Below are 11163 nucleotides of genomic sequence, written 5' to 3' on the forward strand. Positions count from 1 at the left end.
GTGTGTGTGTGTGTGTGTGTGTGTGTGTGTGTGTGTGTGTGTGTGTGGTTGGTTTTCCTGTTTGTTTAATTTTTGGTTTTGAGTCTATTTAGCCTAGATGGGCTGGAACACAGTAGTTAGCCCGATACTGGCCCGATACTTCAGTAACCCTGTTCTCTACCTCCTGAGGACAGCGATAACAAACGTGTGTCAATTACGCTTGGTGTTCTTTAATACATCTTTAAACACCGAAGTATCAAGTTCCAAAGATATGCTAGATTAAAGATTAAGATATTCAAGATTAAAATGCCTAAGAGCTCTACAAAACTGCCTAAAAATTATTTTCCACAATATAAAATATCCCAATGGTATAATAAACATAATGACTTTTTTTTCTGTATTAAAAAGTTTTTTTGCTTGTATAACCTGGAAAACATTAAACACACCATATGATGGCTATTTCTAAACTGGCTCACTTATTACTTTGTCCTAATTCCTCTAATCATTTAACCTGAAGAGAGGAGGAAAAAAAAAAAGCCTAGCCAGTTAACAATTAAACTCAAAACATTTCATGAACATCAGCGCTCTAATCTATGACTCAACTACAAAACTGAGTGATGATATCAAGGAAGCTGCTGCCTCCAAGTCTAACGAGGAAATGTGTTAACTATCAGACTAGAGCTCATCTCAATGACTCACATGATCATTCAGCATCAGAGGAAAATGTGAAGATTTATATTGTAAATGGCAGATCAGTCAGAAGAAGTATTGCTCCTCATTAATTACATAGCCCCAAATTTCCCACTAAATCTATTAGTCACTCCAAGTTAACTTTCGGGGAGTGGAGCATCAAAATCTATCATTGGTAAGTCTGGACACAACACAGAGAACAAAATTCCCTCTTGTATCTATGATAAAACATTCAAGAACAGTAAAAATAATGATAGACACCACCTCAGCAGCCTATGTTCTACGTTAAGCTGTTAGTCCAAATTAAGGGTCTTCTAACATACTGTATCTTTATATAACCTTTCCTTTGTCTTTCGTTTTTTTTTTTTTTTTAGCCCAGCTGTCCTCGAGCTAACTACACAGAGCAGGCTGGCCTTGAACTCTCAGCAATCCTCTTGTCTCAGTCTCCCAGTACTGAGTACGAGGACTGTATATATGAGCTGCCACACCCAGCTATAAACATTTTCTACTTATGCATCATCATCTCTATTTTTTCCCCCTCAAGACAGGAGTTTTCCCTAAGGCTAGCCTTGAACTCGTGATCTTTCTGTCTCAGCCTCTCAAGTGTTACAGGTCCGTACCACCATGTCTGGCTCCCATTCAATTTTCAAATAAAACAAAACAAAAAAAGAAACAAATACTTCTCACTTCGCAAATGTACATGCTGAACCTAGAAAAATAGCATTAATATGAGCTTTTTAATAAAAACACAGATGTGTTAAGAGTGACACACAGTTTATATTCAGAATATGTTACAACAAATAGGCAAAGTAAACATTAACTTAAAACCATAATGATAGTGGACTTTAACTACACTGGAAACTGCCACTACAAAGGTTAATGCTGATTTTATGTTGTTCTTTCAAGTGCTCTTTCCTAAATCATTGTCAAGTCTTTCAAAACAACTAACATGGTTCCTCTACAGAAACACAAAGGAAAAATGGCAATACTTGGGTGCTAGAAAAAAGTAGTTTTAAATTAGAAAATGTCACATTCAGTGATGTTACAGATTTTTATCTACTTACATTTAAAGCTAAAATGCTTACGGGTCTCATTATTAAAAAGATATTCTTGGGGCTGGAGAGATGGCTCAGAGGTTAAGAGTACTGGCTGTTCTTCCAGAGGTCCTGAGTTCAATTCCCAGTAACCACATGGTGGCTCACAACCATCTATCATAAGAGCTGGTGCCCTCTTCTGACATGCAGACAGAACATTGTATGCTAAATAAATAAATCTTTAAAAAAAAAAAAAAAAAAAAAAAGGATATTCTCCTAGAGAAAAGGAGTTGGCACGTAGTGACTTCACTTATTAAAGGTCTAGATTACAAGCATATGTGTGAGCTACCAGGAGGAAAAAAGAATCCACCTTTTAGCCTTATTAATAAGGACTTGATTTCAAAGTCAAATAGCTTCATTAAAACTTGTATCTCAAATTACATGACAATAGTAATAGAAATACATGTGTTCCTGATTCCAAAAGAAATGTGCCAGGAACTGCTCCCAATTCTTCACCTGTTCAGTATTCATTATTACCTACCACCTCCAAAATTCCCTACCTTCTAAACACCACAAGGGTTCTAACATTTGCATTATGTAAGTGATCAATATATATTCCTTAACTATTGCTGTTTTAAAGACATAAGATTCAATTACTTCTACACATTTCTAAGCTACAAGTTATTACAAACTTCAAATAAATTATTCATTTAAAACTTAAGTGTAATTTACCTTCCTACAGTTTAAAACAAGAAAGTTAAGCATTAGGTTCCAATTTACTAAAAGCCTATTCTGAGCCAAAGTAAAGGTGCTTGCCACCAGGCCCAACAACCTGGATTTGAATCCCAGGACCCATCTGGTAGAAGGCAAGAGCGGACTCCACAGCTGTCCCTTGACCTCCACATGTGTGCCATGGCACTTGTATGGCCAAGGACATATACAGTAACATACAAAATAAAAAATGTAATCTAAATTTTTTAAAAGGACTGTTTAACACTGCTTTGTAAGTTTAAAAACAAAACATTTTAGAATAGTAAAAGTTACAATTCTTTATCAATTTTTACATGTTCTAAAATCTACGGTTTTGTTTTTTAAATCTATTTCAGCTAAACCTAAGCTAAGAATACCAAATGTGGTTTAGAAGTAATCAAGGGCGGCAAGATAGTTGTGGATAAAAGTGCTTGTGGCAAGCTTGATGACCTGAGTCTGAGCCTCAGAACGCATATAAAGCTGGGAAGAAACAACCCCGAAGCTGCCTTCGGAGTTCCACGTTCTGCGGTGGCACGTATGCCCTACTCACACAGATAGTAAAAAAAAGAAAAGTAGTGCTAACTTTCAAGGCCTTCTCTCATTGCTGTAACCTTTACCTAGATAAACCAAGCATGGACTCAGTGCTCTCAGGAGCTGTCCCCTGTCCCAAGTGTCACAGTTCTCATTAGTACAAACAGGACCTAAAGCAACAAATCCCTGAAATACACCCCACCTACATGTTAAGTGACCAAGTAACTATTTCATTTTTCACTGCTAAAGAAATAGTAACTGCTAATAAAATACCCAATGAAACATCTAAAGAATTTGGGCTTTGTTTTGGGAGGTGTTGAAACAAAAAGTATATTGAACCAAGTTTCCAATATCTGATGATGTAAAAGCGGGAAGCAGTTTTTACACACTGTACTCACAGATGTGAGAAGTGAGTGGCAGAACCAGCCACCTAAGACAAGTATTATGGATCTTATCTTACACTAATCAAAAGCTCCTGAGTCTCCACACCAGCACCATAACAAGGAAAGAGGAGGAGGGAATCCATGCACATTTCAGCAGGCACTTTAGAACTTAACCAGAGGCTAATGGAAAAAGGTCTGCTTAACGCATTTAAATAAATGTTTTCCTCCCCTGGTATCTTTAATCCCCAGAGAAAACAAAGTTTCTATTCTGTTTTTAGTTCTTTTCCATTACTACTGGTATTACAACTCTTAACCATTGGTGTTACTCGAAAAATTTTTCAAATTACTTGTAGAATGCAACACAAAAGTTCAAATGATAACTCTGATTACCATATGTTTTCCTGAGAACACAGATTATAGTAGTGCCAAAAGATGTGTCATAGGTCATCAAAATAATTATGAATTAGAAAAAAATCAGCAGCAAAAGAAAAAAAACTGATATAACCAATACTCAATATTTTCCTCAAAAGTGACATCTTTAAACATCTCCATGGTGATCAGCCGATTTTTTTAAAATAGGCATCTTTTTCCTATAATTTTGCTAAACAGTTAAAATGCAACATATGCCAATGAATAAGAAATGACTCAAAAATTAGCATGTTAAAAAATAGTAAAGATTTCTTAAAAAAAAATCAACATGTCTAGATCACTGTTTCTCTTAATAATTATTTCCCATTCATAACTCATTAAATCAACAAATATTACTAACTGCCTTAAGCTATAGCATCATTCACTTCAGGCAAAACTTGGAAATTTATTTAAAAGAGGTTAATACGGTGATTGTTATTATCTGACAATAACACTTTCTTGATCAAAAAAGGATACTACACAGCATACACACAGTCAGCACTAGACTAGCCAAAGAAATGGGACACAGTTTATAAACTTTAAAACAAAGACTTTCTTCAGCATCGCTTAGCTTCTGTTTATGTGTCTATCAGTTCTGCTAACAGCTGCCCCTTAAGGTTAAAGTCCACTGTAATTAATGCCCTCTGATAAAAGCATCCAAAATTAAATCTGGAATAATGACCCACTTAAGCAGTATGCATTATGATAAAATTCTAATAAAATGAAATTTTCTGGATATGCTGCTAAATAAACTCCAGTAAAGACCTCAAAACATACAAAAAAAAAAAAAAAAAAGAATTATTTTTAGCCTTAATTAAGTATACTTTTTACTTCAAGGAATCCAAAGTCTTATCATAAATCTACCTTACATTTTTTTTAAGACAACAATCTTGGGAGAAGGAGCAGTTTCGTTTTTAAGAGTAAAAACCAATGGCAGCAATAAAATTCCAAACCTTAGCATACAGAATAAAAACTGACAGAAAAGTTCATTAAAAAAAAAAAAAAGTTCATCAAAGACACACCAAATGAGATATAAACAATCTTGCTTTTTAGACGGCAGAATAACAGTACATGTAAAACAGCCAGTCAATCACAGCCACGGTAGACTTGACAGGAGCCATAAACTGAGATTTTCCCACCACCAACTTTACATCTCTGCCATTCACTGTCACACAACTACTAACAACGCTGAAACCTGCAACCAGGAAGTTCTTTTCTACCAAAAAAAAAAACCCACTATGGACTCACTGCCCACTCTCCTAGAAATAGAACAAAAACTTATATTTGGCTTTGAAATTCAAGGGATTTTTTTTTTTTTTAACAAATGTCTTTCTGGAATGTTATACTTAGCTAACGCCAGTAGGCACAAATCCTTATCCAAAAATTATGAGACCTTCTCAGATCACTTTGCTAAACAGTATCGAGTACTACTCTACAAAATAAGCAAAAATTCAAAATGTGGAACACAATTTACAATGTTTATGTTTTATTTCTATACATCAGGATGGAGACCCAAACATGTACTAAATGATGTGAGACAGAAAAAAGGGTGAGGTTTACAAGCACTATGAAACCTGACTGGCCTCTAGACTCTGTACAACTGTCAAAACCATCAAAACGGAGCAGGAGGTTCCCTAAGAAACTGTCAAAGCCTAGAAGAGCAAAAGATGAAAAGGCAAGTAAATAACATTTGGCAACCTACACAGGATCCTAAAAACAACAAAAGAACTAGTTAAAAATAAAGAAATCCAAGTAAAATGAATAAATATTGTACCATAATAACAATATTGTTTATGGCTCTTAAAAAAATCCATCATTCTGATGTAAATATTAAAAAGAAAGTTAAGGGAGAGATACACAGGCACTCTCTATACTATTCTGCCAATTTTTACAGAAATCTAAAAAACTACCCCCCAAAATATTATTCTTTTTTTTTTGTCATTGAGATTTATTATATAATGTCAATGTTGAATTCAAATTATACTTTTTTCCAAAGGCATATTCATATAGAAAATTATTCTTAAAACATTGTAGATGAGGCAAAGCAGATCGAGAGGCTACTGTATGATTTTGTTATTAAGTCATCAGAAAACAGAGACTTCTAACCTTTACAAAAATGAATGCCTCTCTTCTACTCCTACCCCCAATAAGGAGGGCAGGGTTACCACAACACAAGCCTCTCAGTAACAAGAAGTAGTAGGTGCTGAGCCAGACAGAAGGACACTGCCTGAGAAGGCAGGCTCAAGCCAAATTAACTAGCTGCCGAGTTACCACCTGGGTCCTCCCTGGTCCTCTTTCCTCAACGCTACACCTCCACTTGGAGCTCAGGACTGCCTCCTGCAGCTGATGCCAACCCTACTGTCCAGCTGCTCTCTTCTCAAGGGAGCTTAAAGGAAGGGAGCCGAGTGCCACAGATGGGAAGAAATGAAAAGGGGGTTAGCTAGAGCACAGAGGCACACTAATTACCCCAAAAGGGAGGCAGACGGGGTCCCTGGAGCAAAAAAAAAAGGGCAAGATAAATATAGTCCATCTGAAAAGACCTTATTATTCTTTAAGATATATCTGATTTAAGTAACATCCTAGAGTAAATGACAGGTTAAAAAGAAGCTAAAACATTATATAAATACCACTGACTCTGTAAACCTAGAGTTCAGGGCTAGCTTTGAACAGCAGACATGTTCACAGACTACCCAACTGTGCTCACACCCTGGAGCACCTCATTTCGATAGAAATGTTTAGTTATTCAACAGCATTCAGCAGAATCTGACAGCAATGAAAATTTGATATCTAAAAATTACCTTCATCATATTCAAGGTATTGTCATTTTAAAATTATGCTAAAATAGAAGCTGAAAGGAAAAATTTAAATTCTAATCAAGCTTTGCTTGAGAAGAGCTGAGCTCCACAGGAAAAATAGGTACACAAACTGTTTTAACAACATACATTAAAACAGCTCACATTCTACTGTAATAGGCTTTTAATCTTCAAAACATTAGTCTCACCATGGTAAAACTAAACACTATGTATTTAAACTCGTCTCTGATTCCACAAAATGTATTTCCTGGGAAGGTCTGTTGGAGGCTGTGCCCACCTGTAGCACCTGCACTGAGGCTGAGCTGGGAGGACTACTTTGAATTCAAGGCAACATAGCAAGACTCAGTCTCAAATAAAAGAAATGTATTCCGATGCTGTGCCAAGTTTATCAAGACGGCCAAACCCTGTGAGCAGACTTACAGCACTTAGTAATTTTTGTGGTGCTGGGGTTCAAAGACAGGCCTGACTCACACTAGCCCAACACTCTGAGCAGCATTATAGTTTTAACAGATTGTGTTTGTTTAAAAGTTTCAATTTAACAGTGTCTTAACAATTTATCAACATTTTAACAATGAGCCAGGGGTACAGATCAACCGCAGAGCACTTGCCTAACATATACATACACATGGCCCCTGGATTCAATACTCAGCGCTTAAAAGAAAATAAATAAATATACAAACCTACAAACATTTTAATGAGGTGACTTCATGAATCATTTCAATGTTTAAAATAACTCTCACCTAAATCAGTGAAAGAAAAAGGAAGCTGGTATGCTTAGTGTTTAGCCCTAGAAGTAGAAAGCATCATCTTGCTAAATGACACTAAGGGTATTCTGATAAATGCACTTATACACTTGTCTCTTTACTATCTACAGCTCTATTAAGCCAGGTGTAACACATACACCTAGGATCCTAGCACTGCAGAGTAGAGGTAGGAGGATTAGGAGTTCAAAGCCCTAATGGACTATATGTAACACTGTTTCAAAACAAAATAACAAATATAGGCTAATACTTAGAACTAAGGATTAGATTCTTGAGTAAGCATTTTAGGAAAGCTGAATGCTCTATCATAAAACTACATCACTCTCAAAACACTGAATAAAGGATTCATTTAAAACAAAAAGTAACTAAAAAAACACATCTTAAACAAATGTTGACATTAGAAACTATTAGTTCAAGATAGAACTATCTGGAACCTAGTCTGATGGTATACACCTGTAATTCCAGTGAAGGAATAGGAGTTCAAGGCCAGCCCTAACTACACAGTAAGTGTAAAACCAGCCTATACATGACACCTGGATTATATTTCATGAAAAATAAAGTAGAGCCTACATTTCAAAACCAGAAACCACAGAGTACTAAGTTTCATACAAGAGCTTTTTTTAAATGACCTAAGGAACAGGAGAGAAGGCTCAGGAGGCAAAAGCACTACCCAGTCTGAGTTAGATTTCCAGAACATACATAAAAAACCAGATGTGGAGCAACTGTATGTAATTCCAGCACCCTACACTAAGATGGGGAGCAGAGATAGGAAAAGAGCCAGAAACGAGCCAGAAATAAACTTTATAGTAGCAGAAACAATCAGAAAGTCTTATCTTGACAAGGTAGAAGGAAAGAAAGGACTCCCAAAAAGTTGTCCTCTGACCTCTACACAACACTGTGGCACATACATACCAACACCCACACTACCTCTTCACACACAAAAAAATTTAAAGACCTTAAAAGAAGAAGAAAAAACTACTTCAATTTAACTGTCAAAATCTTATCAAAGCCGGATGTGGTGGCACACACCTTTGATCCCTGCACTCAGGAGGCAGAGGCTGAGGCAGGCGGATCGATGTGAGGCCAGCCTGGTCGGCAAAGCCAGTTCAGGACAGCCTCGGCTACACAGAGACACCTTCCCCACCCCCCAAAAACATCTTATCAAAGTAGAACCTGGCTCCCCCAAGTATGTCAACCAAAGATACACTGACATTGAGTTTAAAGTAAACATAATTTCAGGAAGGGCTATATTTTGTTTCTAAAGTACATTTGCCTCTAAAAGTGAACAAAATGAGGTAATACTGATGTGCTGCTCATAATAAACTATTTTTGTGCACCCTTTCAGATTAATGACCTTTGTCCTATAAAAGTTCAATAAAGTGGCACTTGTCTCTATTAATATAATCTTTCATGAAGCAGCATCTAAAAGCTATTTCCCCTGGCTCCCCAACCCCTGCCAAAAAAAAAAAAAAAAAAAACAGAATATGCCTCCCTGGGTTAATGATCATAATAATATCAAAAATAAAAATATACTTCTGAAAAATATGCCAGGTAAAGTTACATTACTAGAACCACCCACAGACAAAAAAGAACAGAGCAGAAGAGACTCAAAGGTGAGTTACACTTGGCTTCAAAAGTATTACATAACTGTAAGAAATGCCATACTTCCAGATTCCATTTTTCTTAGGTTAATGAAAATGCTTTCCCTGGATACAAACTGCCCGTGAGAAATTAGGAAAGAAAGCTGGGTGGTGGAAGAAGAAAGTTATTCAAAGCTTAATTCTCCCATAGATACATGGATAATTTCGGTAAAACCAAACATTGAAACTGTCCTCACAGCTTCCCACTAACAAAGCTGTGTGCTGGCACATCTACACTAACACCATAACCCGTAACACCAAAGACATTATGGGAAAGGGTACATTTAACAAGGATAAAATGCTCTCACCTGATAAGTCATGGTGGATAAGGTCAGCAAAATTGGGATCTTTACCCCACCAAAATATCCACAATTCTCTTCTCCCAGGTCGTTGGTCTCGCCGCCAAACACCAAGTACATCTGCCTTAAGGCATCGACTAAAACTGCTCAAAATGGGGTCTTCTTCTGTCACCGGAAACAGAATAGGGGCAGAAGTTGGGCCTTGCCATACATATCTTTTCCACTTAATTCCTGTCAAGTCGGCCTGAAGGAAAGAAAGAATGATTTTCTATATTATTATACATTCACCCAAGTAAAAAAAAAAAAAAAACACATTATAAAGTCCCTGATTTCATTAAAACATCACTATTTTCACTGTACCCTTAAGACACTGAAAGCTCATTACCAAAATAAACAAACAAAAACACTATTCCAATGTTTCAACCAGCAAGAACTTAGGGAAAAGAACACAAAACAGTTAAAACGTAACAAAGATGTCACTAATTAGCTTGTATAGTAAATACAATCTATCCAGAGCTGACTAGATGAAACGATGATGTTAAACTCGCACTTCAGTATCGCACACTGAGTCCATCTGCCCTCTCTGTTCTACATTCTTTCCTAACTGATCAGTCACATTTGTTGGTGAATTGAAAACTAAAGACCCTCCTTCAAAGTTCGTAAGAAATCATGGCTCTAATGAGAAGACATCTGAAAAATTTTCTCAAGGTGGGGGGGGGGAAGCCTGTTACAAGCACACATCTTTAGGAAGAGAACTACTTCCAAAGATCTGTCAGATTTGTGCTAATCTATCTTCAAAAAACCAAAGTGCCAAAAATAGATCCAGTTGGGAAAGACAGAAACGTTAAACCTGCTGTACATCTTACTACATGTGAAGAGGTGCTGATTAATGAACGCTGTCAAGAAAACCAGCATCCTCTGTAAGGCAGGCATTCGTTAAAGGTCCCCGTTTACCATCGTCAAAGAAATTCAACAAAGGAAATTCAGTAATTCTTTATTCTAACTCAATGACAGAAGGCACAAGGTGACAAAATGAAACTGCTGATACATGACTGGCAGTTTACGCTTGCCAACTAGTTATGCTCCACCCACTTGATTCACGTACCTATGGTAGACTTAATATTTCTCACAGCACAGGGAAAAAAAATGAAAAAGTCACTCCAACTTAAAGTCATTGACGAAGCTCAGCTATTGCCTAATTCAGGTCTAGATATTTGCAACAGTTGGTACTTTTGACAAAAGTCTTAACTATTGGATGTTATCCGACTTGGATGTTCTACTGGAACGTCCCTACATCCAGCGTCCCCAGCCTTTTCAGTTCAATAAAAGGAGCAACCAGCTCAAAACATTCTTAAAACGTAAGCAAAACAAACAAATACAGAACGTTTAGTGCGAAACCACAGTGTCTCCTCCATTAGCCCCTCCACTCTCTCACACACACAAACCATAATGGTCTAATAAAAGCAAGATGGCTAGAAATTGTCAAAATGGCAAAATGTTTTCAAAGTTTAAAAAGAAAACATATGAACTGGCATACACTGCTTTTACACAAAGATCTGAAGTCACCCATAAGGAAACTACCCCTCTGTCACTTTAACTTATAAAATAAAGAGGATTTTAATGCATAAGTTTTAGTGTGTGTGTGTGTGTGTGTTGGGGTGGGGGGTCCTGTCTCAGAGAAGCCCCAGAAAGGAAAAGCAGAAAGGCAGAGAGGCGAGGGCAATCATCGAAAGTGTGAAGAGGGGGTTCGAGGCAGAGGGGCGGGGAGGGGGGGCGATGGTTTAAACGCGAGCACGGAAGAAAATAACTACTGTCCGGCCAGATAACAAGCCCAAGTTAAGGACAAGACTACGATGGGGGGGGGGGGGGGGGGGG

At 37.1% G+C, this 11163-nt stretch overlaps 1 protein-coding gene across 2 annotated transcripts in view; it reads right to left on the minus strand.

The window, feature by feature from the left end:
• The window catches only part of Med13 (mediator complex subunit 13), a 90690-nt gene that overhangs the window by 79047 nt on the left and 480 nt on the right, over window positions 1-11163 (minus strand). For both annotated transcript variants that reach the window (XM_055619581.1, XM_055619580.1), the window contains exon 2: window positions 9298-9532. In XM_055619581.1, coding sequence (XP_055475556.1) covers window positions 9298-9532 — 235 coding nt within the window. The remainder of the gene's footprint in view (window positions 1-9297; window positions 9533-11163) is intronic.

Source organism: Psammomys obesus, unplaced genomic scaffold, assembly GCF_907164565.1.
Source record: "Psammomys obesus unplaced genomic scaffold, mPsaObe1.curated_primary_1811, whole genome shotgun sequence".
NCBI lineage: Eukaryota > Metazoa > Chordata > Mammalia > Rodentia > Muridae > Psammomys > Psammomys obesus.